General features: G+C 31.2%; 1 protein-coding gene across 1 annotated transcript; it reads right to left on the bottom strand.

Moving 5' to 3' along the window:
* Positions 1-428: 428 nt before the first annotated feature.
* LOC106353756 (ABC transporter G family member 25) lies at positions 429-8,529 on the bottom strand. The gene is made up of 4 exons (XM_013793548.3): positions 8,201-8,529; positions 7,299-8,127; positions 1,357-1,691; positions 429-1,259 (listed from the first exon to the last, which is right to left on the bottom strand). The coding sequence occupies exons 1-4, from the start codon at positions 8,306-8,308 to the stop codon at positions 579-581; spliced, it is 1,953 nt and encodes a 650-aa protein (XP_013649002.2). The 5' UTR covers positions 8,309-8,529; the 3' UTR covers positions 429-578.
* Positions 8,530-15,782: the final 7,253 nt, after the last annotated feature.

Genomic DNA, 15,782 nt, shown 5'->3' with positions numbered 1-15,782 from the left:
ACTCTCTGTAAAACACCGGATTAAGTTCAGCAGAAGTTGGATACACAAAGTCAAACTTAGGTCAACTTGAAACCACCACCAACAGGTTTGTGCAACTGGTAGGTCTGGTGGCTAGGCACAACTTGAATCACACACCTGGTTGTTCTCTGCAACACCCCCAAAATAATATCATATGAGATAAAATATAGCAAGAAAAATAAAACATCGGTAAGTATCTTGTGAGAGGCTAAAATTCTTCTTGTGCATTTATCAATTAAAAGCTTTCTAAGTTACAAGTATTGGACAAGTATGAAAAGAAAAGAAAACGTACTGGATATCTTGGCTATTTGGTCATGTGTGAGAGCTTTCTTTGCAGCTTCTTCGCTGTACTTAGCCATAAGAAACATTTATCATTTGATATATATATACACACAACCAGTGAAATGTAGTAGATGGAAATATACATTTCATTATAATCAACTAAAAGCCTTTTTGTCATTTTAGTTTCACATTTAAAAACAAAACAAAAACACCCGAAAATCGAACAAACTAAACCCCCTAGTCATTTGTTTATTTAACTTTTTTCCTCTCAGCTTATTTTAAAGTTTAATACGCCTTAAAGCCAAGTACGCTAACATTCTATAACCAACAAACATGAAAAACAAAACGGTAACGCTGGTCCACAGTTCAATATCTCCGACCACTTCCTCCTCCATAAATCGGCACCCATCAGTCCTAGCCGCTCCTTCCGTTCTCTTTAATTCGCATCCAAACATCCCCAATATCTCTTCACCATTTCCATACTGGACTGCGATCATTAGACGGTAACAATAAAACGTCGTGGAAACATATTTCATCCACACCATTCCAGATGGCACTTTGTTCACGTAGAAACCGCCGGTTAGAACAAACGCTAGCATGGTCACCGTCACGATCGTGGACGCTTTCTTAGCATCCATGATCGCTGCACCTAAGGCAAGTCCGAGTCCCTGGGAAGCTAAAACGTATAGCAATAATACAGAAAGTGTGAGGAGGAAAGGGACTAGCCCTGGGCGTAGACCGACCATCCAGTAAGTTAGTGTCAAGAACGCTGCCGGAAGAACCAGTTCCATGGAGAGTGATCCGATGACGTGAGCCATGAAGTAAGACGAGAGTGTGTACATACCAGACGCACGTTCTCGAGTGAAAATTGCTCGCTCTTGTGGAAACGTGAAAACCGCGTTAAATGACGGAAGTACCCCCCAGAAAATGGATATGAAGAAGAGTAGTCCTAGTCGGTCCTGTAATAACAACATTATCGTTAAGAAAAACGCCAAAACTAAACAACAATGTTTGTTTTCGTTGTTATATTGGGTTAATAATGTTTTATATACTTACATGTACGTCTCGAAAATCGGAATGCCACCACATGAGACCCGCCAGTAGTGAAGCCGCGACGACTTGGAAAACGCGAAGTGCGTCGAAGGATTCATGGCGTCGTTCTTTTATGAGCCTGTGGAGGAGAATGCAAAGCTGGCTAAACCATGTTGTGAAGCCAGACATTATTCCACGAACGTTTGTCTCCGTTTTCAGAAAACGCACGTTCTCTCGTGAAGGTGTCGCGTCTATGTAGGTTTTAACGTTTGGGGCTAGCAATGTATCGTAGGCAACTGCCAAGGTTTGTCTCACGTTTGGTTTTTCCCGTTCCGTTGCAGCGTCAATCTGACAAACACCTGCACATGCAAGTTATAAAATCCCAACCAGCTTTAGATAAATCGCGTATAATAATCAATATTTCTGAATAGTTTCCTGTCTAACCACTAATGCATAGCAAATATCTGATTCGCTATAGTCGGATATTTAATAAATTGGTAATTCAAAAGATTCAGGGTGGTTAATTAATTAATCAACCAATCAATGTCTAACTTTTATCTCTTAAACTATAAATTAATGAAATTGGACTGCTCAAGTTATTATCATTCAAATAGGGGAAAGTTAATTGGCCGATGGAATAATTAGTTAAATACCTAAACATGAAAAGGAGAAGACAATTCAATGTGGCATTGAACCGAATAGAGGTGAAGTGCGATTCAACCAATCGTCTTCTTTGACCGACCAAACAAATATATTTAAACAGGTTTTGAAACTATGTTGGACCCATTTGTTTATTAATCTAACTAAAGTAAATATCTTTATAAATTAATAAATTGACTCATTTATAAGTAATGGAGGTCGGATTTGCAGAAAAGCTGACCCAACCAAGGTGGAGAGGCCGAAGACTCCACCCAAGAAAAGCATAAGGTGGCCACTACGGTGATCTTACTTCTTAATGTTACCTACTTCATTGATTCCATTTTTAAGAAATGGAAAAACTTGAAAATCAAGTAAACATAGTACTTGAATTTAACTTTTAATACGATAAGCTTTTTTCAAAAAAAAAAACGACCGATAAGCTTATACTACAAAATAAGCCGAATAGGTTTTAGTTCCTAAGAGCATCTCCAATGTATTACCCCATTTTTTACTCCAAAATGGTGCAACACCAAAATGGAGTAAGGTTTTACTCCAATGTATTACTCCATTTTCTACTCCAAAAATAATATTTCTTAAATAATTTCATTTTTATTTTATTAATAATTGCAAATAAAATCTTATACTTATAAAAATTTACCTATTAACCCCAATTATTTTATGTTTACGATAATAATTAAAATATAAATTATTTGAATTAAATATTTATTATTAAAAAGTACAAGAAATCATTAAAAAAGACAACATATATATAGGTTCAACAATGAGCATTAAAATATTTTTCCCACAAATGATCAACTAATGCATTTCGTAATGAAAAATGAGCTTCTTTATTGTTGATATTCCTAAATCGAGCAAGAAAATTTTGAAATCGGACATTTTCATCTTCTGCAATTTCAATATCTGGAGGTGGAGCTTCTCTTTCAAGTTCAATTGGTGCATCAAGTTCACGCTCATTTTCATCTTCTGCAATTTCATGTTATTGTATCATTTTAAATATTATTTAAGTAAAAAATAGAAACATTAAAGATTCAAAGGATCATTTTATAAATAAAAAAAGTTCAACTCCAAAATGGAGTAATGGGTAAGATTACTCCATAAATGGAGTAACCCTAGCCATTACTCCATTTTTAACTCCAAAATGGAGTGGGGTTGGAGAAGATTTTACTCCATAATGATGTTTGGAGTTGAAAATAGAGTAGGGTTGGAGATGCCCTAACACGTGTTAAGCTTACTTTTTTTACTTATCAACAGGATTATCAGAAATATAAAATTGAATTTTGGGGAAGAAAAGTCAGGGAAAGTCAATAATAAATGAACAATGCATATTCAAGCTAGTTACTCAACAAGTGTAATCATCAAATGTCACAGCCAGCTTTTGAAAAAGAAATGATGTTGGAGCTGAAAATTTAATTTATGTTGTTATTTTCTTTCAAATTGATCAATAAGTTCGGGCAAGTGGAGTTTCTTGTTGTATTTTGACGTAGAAACCAATATCTAACATTTTCTGATGAAAATATAACAAATGCTTTTAGTAGCGAATAACTGGTCAAACGATATTTTTAGGACATCTCCAATTATACTCCATTTTCTTCTCCAAAATAGAGTAAAGTGAAAATAGAATAAAGATTTCTCCAACCCAACTCCAAATCTCATTCCATAATAAAATTTATTTCATAAATAAAATAATTTATTTTTTGTTAGTTCATCACTCCATTATATATGAAATGAAAAATGGAGTAGAGTTCAAGCATTTTTATTTCATTTTTATTTTTACTCAATTTTAAAGAAAAAAAATGAAATATTACATTGGAAATGCTTGACTATCAACTTTCCAACCATGAGTTCAAAAAAAAAAAACTTTCCAGCCATGCAAAATCACATACATGCAAAACACACACGCGCACACACACATATATATATATATATGCATATATAGATGAAATAGATCGAATGATCACGTGGACGGTTAGTCAAATAAATGGAACTTTTCACGAAGATACAATACAAAGAACGTTTGAATGTCGAGCATAAGGGTTAGTGGAGACAAAAGAAATTACTGCCCACCAAAATTAATTTCTTTTGTCTCCACTAACCTTATGCTCGAAATTACTGCACGATGGCATATTATTTAGTATTAGATCTAAATAATATGCCATCGTGCGCCACAAACTATTTCTATATGTGCCATTTTTATCCCTTATTATTATTGTGTTCTTACCCTACCTATGGCGTCACCAGAGTATTTAGACATATCATGTGCGTGCATATATATATATATAGACATACAGATGTACGTACATATGTTTCATGTTTGTCATCATTAATAACACCAGACAGAAATGAAAAGTCAATGCCGAAGACCAATACAGCCTTATGTGTTTTTGTTTGGTCTTGGGTTACACAGTTAGTTTGTTTGGCCTTGGGTTACACAGTTAGTCATTAACTCCAATGTAGCAATCATTCGTGTGTATGTGTGACGCATGTCCCTAGCTAGCTCGCTATATATATATGGACCATGTGTGAATAATTGTCACGAGTATCAATTGCTGAATTATTAAACGAACCTAGGTTCGGTCTACATTTTTGATATGCCTTGCAACGTCAAAACATTCGTACTATTTGTTGGTACTTCTTAACTTGTTTTGGATAAAGCAAAGACAAATTAGAATATACTCCTTTTGTTTCATGTTAATTATTGTTTTAAACTTCTATTAAAAAATTATTTAATTTTATATATTTATTAAATAAAAGTATCAATACTAATACAGTTTATAACCATATTGCAACCAATAAAAAATAGATTATAATATAAAATTAATAGATTTTGCATTAAAATTATAAAACAATACTATTTATTTTAAAACACAAATTTTACTTTATAACGATAAATTAACTGAAACGGACGGAGTAATAACGCGATACATGGATGTGGTTCCTTACATTAAAGACTTGTGATTTCTTTTCTTTTTTTTGATAAAAAAGACTTGTGATTTCATTTTCATTTTTCTATTTGAAAGAAAATGTAAACTACATAGTCATGACAAACTCTTGTAATCACGATAAGACTCAAAAAAATATTGTAAGAGTATGATTATCGGTGAGTGTCTTTCCAAAGGTATCTTAATTAATAAGTTGTATATAAATTAGATAAAAATTACTAAGTTTTAAACTAAAAATCAGTACAGACCAAAGTAACACCGGTAAGAAGAGTGTCCTAAGACCATCTCCAATGGGCTTACTCTATTTTTTACTCTAAAATAGAGTAACTCTATAATAGAGTTTGAGTTTGCTCCAATGATACTCTATTTTAGAGTAGAAAATAGAGTGATGAACAAAAAAAACACAAATTACTCTATATTTGGAGTAAACTTATTTTTTACTCTATTATAGAGTGAGAAATAGAGTACCATTGGAGTATTTTTTACTCTAAACTTTATTTTAGAGTAAAAAATAGAGTAGGGTTGGAGATGCTCTAAGCTTTTTTTTTTGTTGAAGTTTAGAACTAGCAACCGATGGTTTCTTTGTTTTCACTGTTTCCAACTTTTTTATTTTTTAATATCCGAAACCGGCCGGTGTAAAAAATCCCGTTGGGGTTGCCCTAAAAGGGAGTTAAGAATAAGAATTTCCAATTCCCAAGGAACTTGTATTTAATGCTTCGATGAGTACCGAGAGAGGGAAACTGAAAACCAGGGATAGATGCGAGAGTGTGATTGGGTCCTTTTAGGCGGTTAACCATTAAAGTAAAAGTTTCCTAAATCAAGGATGTATTGGAAACAAGGAACTGCAGACAATTCAAAACCATGCGCTTCAAAAACCACAGAAAATTAAAGAGAGTGAGAAGTCTACTTCGATTGAAACACTGAACATTGAACAATAAGGAAACTTTATTAGTTGTTTTAGAACATAATTAACCTCGGTTTATTAGTCAAAATTCTTAATTTATGATTTGATATATATATATATATATATATATATATATATATATATTTACATTTTTCAGTAAGAGACGATTCTTATATCTTTTATTTAAAAAACAGTTTTTAATTTTTCTTAGTTAAAATCTAAGAAAAACTAAAAGCTCATATTAAAAGACTGAAGTTAATGATGATCTTGAGAAGAAAAAGAGAATACAATACAAATTATTGGGAAAACAGAAAACGCGTATAAAATACTGTATGAATAGATGGTAAACCATAATTTAAAATAATTTTTAATATGTGCGAAAAAAACACAATAGCAAGGGTTTAAAACCATTACGTCATCTTATAAAACTCATAAGATGTTCAGATGATATAATATGCCAAAGGGTTTAAAACCATTACGTCATCTTATAAAACACAATCGTGGTGGTTCGTTTCTTAAATAAAGCATGTTCCCGAAAAAAAATAAAGAAAAAGCACCGTTTTAGTAGTGTAAATGTGTAATACGATAAGGTTTTTATATAAAAGTAAGGAATAACATTTATTCAGATGATATAATATGCCAAAGTTGAAACCCAAAAATCTGTGGCATACACGAAAAGAGAAAAAGAAAGACAACCACGTATCCCAATTTCCCATAACATCAAAAAGCCACCCTTCCATTATCGACTCTACTTTAACAATTAGTATAAACTTTAGAATAAACAATTATTAGAAAAATATGCTACATAAGTTCCCTTTACCATAAAAGAATAGGGTATGTAAATGTAAGTAATATTACTACTAATATCATTTATTACTAATGTAACGCTAGACTAATGTACTAGTAGACTAGCGTTTTGTTTAAGCTTCAAATAAATTACCAAGTATATTAGTATAAAGCCATCACGTAAGAGTCAACGAGAAAAAAAAACATCGTAGCTTAGACTTGTATAGTTCTCATCGTACGGCGGCGATGACGACAATATATATGGCATTTATTACTCTCTTGTTTTGGGGTCGAGCTGCTATTTTCACAGTAGTATTTTTCAATACAAATATGAAATATCTAAACCTCCTCACATGAGTATTTATGCATGGTTGCGGAATCAAGGAACCATATACGTATTACATACACGTATAGGACCACCCAAAACTCCAAAGGACGATTTCATATACAAAAGTTCTTTTTGTCCTATCATCAGTCAATTGATCTAATCATAATACTATTAAATCAAAGAATTAATCATGATAAATGTTAATAAGTGATTATGCGTGTTAGTGTTACACTATATACATGAAAGTCATGATGTTAACTAATTAAAAGCTGAATTAAAAAAAAAAAACGGGATCTGTTCGACCAAAAAAAAAAAAAAAAAACGGGATCTTAAATGGGAACGTACGTACCGTTAGCAAGATCGAGAAGGAAGTCAGCCGGATTCATCGGAAACGCCGGCGAGAATCCGACGGAGTCGAAGTAAGCCATGGCGTCACGTCCTTTACCGTAGAACAAACACCTCCCTTCACTCAAAAGCAGCACAGTATCAAACATCTGAAACGCACGGCTCGACGGCTGGTGAATAGACGTCACCACCGTCTTCCCTTTCCCATGAGCCATCCCGGCTAGCGTCTGAACCAACCGGAGAGCCGCCGTCGCGTCAAGCCCCGACGTGGGCTCGTCAAGAACCAAAAGGCTCGGGTTGATGAGTACCTCGTGAGCTATGCTCACACGTTTCCTCTCACCACCCGAGATCCCTCTAATGAAAGTGTTCCCCACGACTGTGTTCTCGCATTTCTCAAGCCCTAGCTCCGATATCACCGACTCTGCCGCTTTTATTTTATCTTCTCTGGTTAGACTCCGAGGGAGACGGAGCAAGGCGACGAAAATTAGGGTTTCGCGTACGGTTAAGTGAGGGTAGAGTAGATCGTCCTGGGCCACGAACCCGGTTCGTTTTAACGTCTGCTTCGTTGGTTTAGCGTCGTTGGCTAGTATACTTCCGGTGAGGCCTGGTCCATGGAGTCTCCCTGCGACGGCGTTAAGCAACGTAGATTTACCGCTTCCTGATGGTCCAAGAACGGCCATAAACTCGCCGGGTGACACCATTCCGGTGACTCCACTAAGTATCGTCCTCTCCGTCGTTCTAGTCTCATCGGACGGTTTGTGCTCTAGTCCCAATAACTTCTTGATCTTACTGGAGTCGCCATGGAGTTTCACTCGGTAACATACATCAACGAACTAAACAAAAGTAAGAGTTAAGACCAGAGTCAAAGCGCGTCAACGACATGAACTCAGTGAGTGTTTGTGTTACCTTGAGGGTGATTGGTAATAATGAGCGAGGCTCACGAGGATCTTGAGGGAGACAAGCTGTTATATCTGGAACGTTGATTAGATTTTCAACACCGCCAAAACCTGACATTATTTTTATTTACTACTTTCTGATGGCAAACTTAAACGGAATTAGAGAGAGAGGTGAGTTATGGAGAAGGCTGAAGCTCGGGGGAGAGGTGCTGAGAGCTCTATTTATGGAGAGGAGAATGGCAAGTTGGTGACACGTCAGCAAAGTGATGATTGTTGACAAACGACACGTGTCATATAGTATAATGCCAGCTGGCGACTGCTGAAAGGAATTAGGTCTTGGAAAAGAGTGGTTTTATTTTTCCTTAATTTGTCACTTCAAAATCTCTTTATTTTCATGCCTTTCTTTTTCGGGTTGTTATTGTGTTTATTTATTTCATTTCGAATATACCTCTCACTTTACAGAACAGATTTTAATTAAGTGTTTTCCACTCTAAATTGTCAAATTGAGAACCACCTGATGTTTCTTTTTGTTCTAAAAATTAAAGCAAAAGATACATTTGGACGACGATCGATTCATCATGTGTCAGGATGTTTTTTCAAGTTAATGCTTGTGTCGGCTGGCTTCTTATTTTCATTAGTAAATTGTAAAATAAAAATATATTATATTATGAAAATGCTATAATAATGAATAATATAAAATCAAATGATAAATTTAAGTGGTTACTATTAAATCTATATCTATATCTATATGATGAAATAAAATTGAAGGGAGATAAATGTATAGTACCGGTAATTAGAAAATCAGGATGGTCATTTATATAACACTGTTGGGGATGGGACTTACGTCCCCCTCGAATTGGCTCAGTCCAATTGCATAAAGACCTACTAAAGAGCGTTTTTGGCTCATCAAGAAAAAAGTCCATCAGCCGTATGAGCTAAGTCGAAAGCAGCAGACAACGCACGATGGGACAATAGGTAGAAAGAGGTCTCAGTGAATCCAGGCGCAGTGACAATAGTATCTATCGTTTAACAACTCTTCTGCAAACACGAGGTAAAAACAAATTTGAGATGTCGGAAACCATGGCCGACCATTGCTTGTTGATTAAGAATATGAAATTTAAGTTTAACTGAAAAACTGTATGTCAAGTCCACGATTAGTTTACATGTGTGGATCTTAAGTGTATAATGTATTATATGTTATAGATGTTTCAAAATGACTCTTTTTTTTGCTATTCCATTAACCTGTTAAAGAAAATAAGATTTTAATATCTGCACAGATTCAAAGGTACATAAGACTTATGTTTTGATTAAAAGGAATATTGCTGCATTAACTTTTGCGTGTAGTGTAGATGCTGTAAAATGATGTTATGAAATAAGTTTGCCTCTACAGCATGTATATGTTCCTAATGAAACTCATTTGCTATCTGTAATCCAAAGATTATTGATTGATTAAAAATATAGCACTTGACCATATATGTAAATAAACAAGTTTTGTAAAATGTGCTATAAGTGAAACAAAATTCGAATATGAACGCATCACGAAATTACACGTCAAACTTAAACAGACATCGGAAAAGTCAAAAAGTACAAAAAAAAGAAACTTATCGATGGCTTAGAGATAGCCGAATGTTCCTAAGAACCGGTAGATCGACTCAATAACGAAGACCACAACTCGATAAGAACAAAGATGTGCACCCAACATATATAGTATAGCTGCCTTAATATACTGCTGTGGCTAAATTTGATACTAATTACATTTTTTGTAATACAACTAAATCGTATGCGCTAATGGCCTAATGCGCATACTTGTAAGTTCTATCTATTCGTGTGACCATGATTTCTCTATGCATGTATCTCATGAAGAAGACGTGCGTTTACAGGGATGTATCAGAGCCATCACGACACCGTTTCCGAAGACCGTTCTCAATATTCTTTGCTATGGAAAATATCCCCGATTGAGTTTTTACAAGCGTTGACCTTGACAGTAATTGTACATAACAAAACTCTAAAGTCAAACGGCGCATAAGAAGAAAAAGGATAAGATTTCTCGGGATCGTAACAGTACTTGGGCACAGACAATCACATGATCAGTTTGTAAGAACTTCGAAGTTTCAACTTTAAACGGTGGGTCCCATTGGTAAAACTGATGACGGCGACGTGTGTTGCTCGCACGTGATGACGCACTCAATATTGTCTTCTCAACTCAGATCCATTTCTGTGTCATTCGCCACTGGTTGTGTGTGTCACTGCTATACTCCTTCCGTTTTTTAATATAAGTCGTTGTAGAAAAATGTTTTTGTTCCAAATTATATGTCGTTTTCAATTTTCTATGTAAAATTTATTAGTAATTAATGTTGTATGACCAATGGTAATATATTTTTTATTTTTCTATTGGTTGAATTGTGGTTAGGTAAATAATTAATGATGTTTTTGTTTAGAAAATATAAGAAATTGATGGTTTTTTTAATCTACGTGCATAGTTGTAAAACGACTTATATAAAAAAACGGAGGGAGTATTACTTTCCTTTCTTCGAAGATGGGTTTGTTCTTGCTCACCTTCCACGACGGCGCGTGAAACTCGCCGTGATAATGTAAATGAATGATTTATTATTTACTAGGGATTAACCCGGGCTACGCCCGGGATTTTTATTTTTTTCTAATTTAAGTTTTTAAATTATTTATATTTAAGTTATGATATATATTTTTTATAAATCTTAAGATGTATGTCATAATTAAAATTTATTTTAAATTTTAACACGTTCAATTAACATATTTTTACTATTTAAATATTTTTTTGTAATTTTGTTGGCTATCTAATTATCATATTTAGCAAAACTATCTGTTGAGTGTTGGAATAAATGTTTTAGATATTTAATTAAACTGCAGAGTATTTTTGGATCGATCACATGCTCAACAATCGATCGATCCGTAAAAAGATGGTCGATCTCCTTGGCCAGGTAAGTACAATTTTAGCAAAAATATCTTTGATTTTCAAATATTAAGTATATAAGTATTCTTTTGGATATTCTCTTTTTGAATTGTATTTTTTGATTAAATTATTGTATTATAATGTTTATGTAAATATTTTTTTGTGATGTTTGAATTTGTTTTGTTCGTATACTTAACCTAGATGATATTGATGTTTAACAATTTATTATTTTCTAGAAATAAAAAATAATGATATATCAAAACGTATCTAATACTTGTTAAATGATACTATAATGTAAATTACATCCATTATTTAAAAATAACCATTTGTTGTTTTTATTTTTTTTGAAATCAGAAATTATTTTTATTTAAAAACATTATTCATATATAATATAATAGTTTAAGTTTGGAAGATTAATATATATATATATATATATATATGAATTATGTGTATGTTTTAAAAAATAATTTAAGATGTTATATATTGAGTAACTGAATAAAATCTGAATTTCTTATCTTGAAAATCAAATAATTATATTTTTGTCTTCATGTTATACTCATCAATCCATCATTGATATTTATAACTCAGTATGCTTAAAAAAAACTTAGTTTGAAGTAATAAATGAATTTAATAAATTAAATTCATCACCTATAATGTTCTGTAAACTATATTTGAAAACTCTCTACAATTATATTTTAAGCATAATTACTATTATTTAATTTAAGTTATTTTAAGCATAATATATGCTAAATCAACTTAAATTATATTTACAATAGGACCATCCTAAACCGGTTAATAAACCAAAAACAATACTAAACCAACATGAACTAATACCTGATTCGGCGAGGAAAGAAGTGTTCCGTGATAAACGCTTGAATGGATATTAACTGTAATGGTTTGATCATGAAAGAGTTAGTATGAATATTAACAATAAAATTATGGATTAGATTAATTTAAATTTGTAAGAATACCTTTGAGTCTATGAAAAACAATTCAATTCCCATGAATAAGTTTGCCCTTTGGAAGTTGCGGGGTTCCCAACAATGAATCCACCTAATAAAAAGTTCGTTCTTATAAAAAATCTCCTTCAAGGTCGTTAAAAGTTTTTGGGACGGCAAGAGTTAATGGTGGAACCATTTTTTTGCTCGAGTGCTTTGAAGCTTTCCTTGATAGTGTGAGGTTGATGTTGATGGTATAATGAGTTTTATAGGGACTTTCTTGATGTAAAACTATATTTTTTTTTAATGTGGTATTTCCATTTTTATATAATTTATTACCATTTTAAGATAGATGTACATTTTAAGAGAGATGTTTAAATCTTAATATACTTTTTCCATTTTTTAAAATGTTTATTTCCATTTCTTTTTTTTTTTACGTAATATCTATATTTTATATTTTAAAATAGATATTTAAATCTTAATGTACTTTTTCCATTTTTTTAAATTGTGTATTTCCTTATATTATATATTTTACATTTTAAGATAAATGATTAATGCTTAATGAACTTTTTCCATTTTTTAAATTTTGTTGTGTATTTACTTATTATTATATATATAATTCATATATTATATATTTACATTATTTACTTATTATTTACTTATTATTTATTTTCCTGTATATGTATTTCTATTTCTTGTACTTTTTATTTACTTAATATCTTTATTTTACATTTTAATATAGATGTTTAAATCTTAATGTACGTTTTTCATTTTTTTTTCATTGTATATTTTCATTTGTTATACTTTCTATTTACGTAATATCTATATTTTAAATTTTAAGATATATTTTTAAAACTTAATGTAATTTTCCATTTTTTTAATTGGGTATTTACTTATATTATATATTTACTAATTTTTTTATATTGTGTATTTCTATTTCTTATACTTTCTATTTACTAATAATTTTATATTTTAAGATAGATTTACATTTTAAGATAGATGTTTAAATACTAATGTACTTTGTCCATTTTTTAAATTGTGTATTTCCTTTTATTATACTTTCTATTTGCGTAATATCTATATTTTACATTTTAAGATGGATGCTTAAATCTTAATATACTTTTTCCATTGTTTTTAAGTTGTGTATTTCTTTTTCTTATACTTTCTATTTACTTAATATCTATATTTTGCATTTTAAGATAGATGTTTAATATTTAATATACTCTTTCCATTTCTTATAAATTGTGCATTTACTTATTATTGTATATATAATTTGTATATTTATAATATTTACTTATTATTTATTTTTCTATATATTGAGTATTTCTCTTTCTTATACTTTATATTTAGTTAATTTATATATTTTATATTTTAAGATAGATGGTTAAATCTTAATGTATTTTTCCATTTTTAGTGTAAAGCGGCAATGTTCAATAGAAGAACTTGGACAAATAGTCAAATAGTTATATTTATGTTTTTTTTCTTTTTTTATATAATGGTAATGTTACATTATGGAGATAAGCCGTTTTTTTAGTGAAAATTGTAAGCTTACATATGTTTAATGTAGTTTTTCTATTTTTTTTTTATGTTGTGTGTTTACATATTATTGTTATTTTTAAATGTAAAATGGTAATCTTACATATGTTTAATGTAGTATTTCCATTTTTTATGTTGTATGTTTACATATTATTTATTATTTTCGAAATTATATATAATGTTTTTTTACAAAATAGTAATATTACATTATGGAGATAATCCGTTTTTTTAGTGAAAAATGGTAATCTTACATATGTTTAATTAATGTAGTTTTTCCATTTTTATGTTGTATGTTTACATATTATTATTTTTAAATAAAAATGTAAAATGGTAATCTTACATATGTTTAATGTAGTATTTCTATTTTTTTATGTTGTATGTTTACATATATTTATTATTTTTGAAATTATATATAATGTTTTTTGTTTTTTTTATAAAACGGTAATGTTATATTATGGAGATAATCCGTCTTTTTTTTTAAGTGAAAAATGGTAATCTTACATATGTTTAATGTAGTTTTTCTATTTTTTGTGTTGTATGTTTACATATTATTTATAATTTTCAAAAATTTGTAATATTTTATGCCACGTGTCATCTTTCGAGAGAATTTTTTTGCTGATGTGGACGCTCTATGGAGCCTCAAAAGGTCTCTTTTATTAGTAGAGATTTGAGAAGTGTACAGAGAATACGGACCACATGAACCACTTATGGCCGTGAGTCATGACGAAGGAACGAACAAGCATCCCCTTCTCACATTTTCTTTTTACACTTTATCGTATGACAATTACGTCACGGCAATATAAATTAATTTGGATTCTTCTTCTCTTTTATCATACAGTTAATTTCTTCTATGTTAGTCTTTTTAGTTAATTTCTTTCATAAATATCAATGTTCTAAAATCGGTCTAAGCTGCGCCTGCCTAAACAATAATTTTGCATAAGGCACCTAATCACCACCTAGCTATTTTTATAACATTGCTAAATATAAACCATATTTCTGAATTTAATATTCGTTGAAAAGAAGCCTCGACGTCTATCACCACCTCCATTTCTTAGTAAACTATATTTATGTGTTTTAAATTTTACAAGAAGATTTAAAATTTTAGTTATCAAATTTAATTTAACTAAGTCTTGTGATTAAACCTCGTGCACCCTCACCCATATCCTCATAGCGATAACTTGACCGATTTAAATCGTAATTAGGATTTGACAAATATAGATTTCGGTCCAGCTTACTTTACGATACGGGTGGACGTTCGGGTATCCGTTAGGATCGGGTATTTCGGATTTTTGGGTATTTCGATATAGAGGTGTAGAACCCGTTCAGGTATTTTTGTACTTAGGATCGGTTTCAGGTATTTTTAACTCGGATTCGATTATTTCGGATTGGATCCAGATATTTAGATTTTGAAAAAAAAAATTAAAAATTAAAAATTTATTTTTCAAATTTCTTGTATTTAAAATATAACTTTCACTTAACTGATTTTTTTTCTTAATAGATTAAATAATTAATAGATTTAGACATAACATTTTAAAACTAAAAAAGACACTAATTTGGTTATTATTTTTAAATTTCAGATGTAACTTTTGTCAATTCTTGAAACAAAAAACTTGACGTGCATTTTAATTAAGCAGTAAATCATTTTCTTTATAATTATATGTATATTATATGAACTTAAAGTATGCATAGTATCAATATAAATATTTTAAATAAATGAAAAATATAAACTAGAAATATAAAGTTATACATATTCAGTTATCTTCGGATATCCATTCGGGTTAGGTTTTTTGTCATAACTTTTTTGTTCAAATAATCTCAGCTACCAGCCTTTTCTTTGATGTGATCTTGTCCCAGAAGATCAAATTTAATAACCCCAGGTGTATTTCTTCCTATCCTATAATATACCGCTCAAAAGCTCAATGGTCCTTCACTTTGCTTCTAGATAATTGTAATCGACCTGAGCATTTCAGCAAAACACATTTCGGTGGTCACACTGGCTTTGCAAGAAATTTTAAACATGAAGAAGGTCTTAAAGTTACATTTGTGATGTTCAAAGTGTGGCTTCAGTCCCTTTTAGCCAGCTCTGATTATGGGCAATAAGATCTTCTTAGATGCCCATGAAACTTACATCGATCTCATTAAACCTTGGGCTGAGGATTGGTATCAACGATAGACCAGCATATTTCAAT

Source organism: Brassica napus, chromosome A7, assembly GCF_020379485.1.
Source record: "Brassica napus cultivar Da-Ae chromosome A7, Da-Ae, whole genome shotgun sequence".
NCBI lineage: Eukaryota > Viridiplantae > Streptophyta > Magnoliopsida > Brassicales > Brassicaceae > Brassica > Brassica napus.
This window is presented reverse-complemented; position numbering and strand designations above follow the sequence as displayed.

Excerpts from the sequence above, each read along its gene's own strand:
- LOC106353756 (XM_013793548.3), bottom strand. The coding sequence starts at position 8,308 with ATGTCAGGTTTTGGCGGTGTTGAAAATCTAATCAACGTTCCAGATATA. Across the intron at positions 8,128-8,200 it reads TATTACCAATCACCCTCAAG|TTCGTTGATGTATGTTACCG; the intron begins GTAACACAAACA and ends ACTTTTGTTTAG. Across the intron at positions 1,260-1,356 it reads CCGATTTTCGAGACGTACAT|GACCGACTAGGACTACTCTT; the intron begins GTAAGTATATAA and ends TTGTTATTACAG.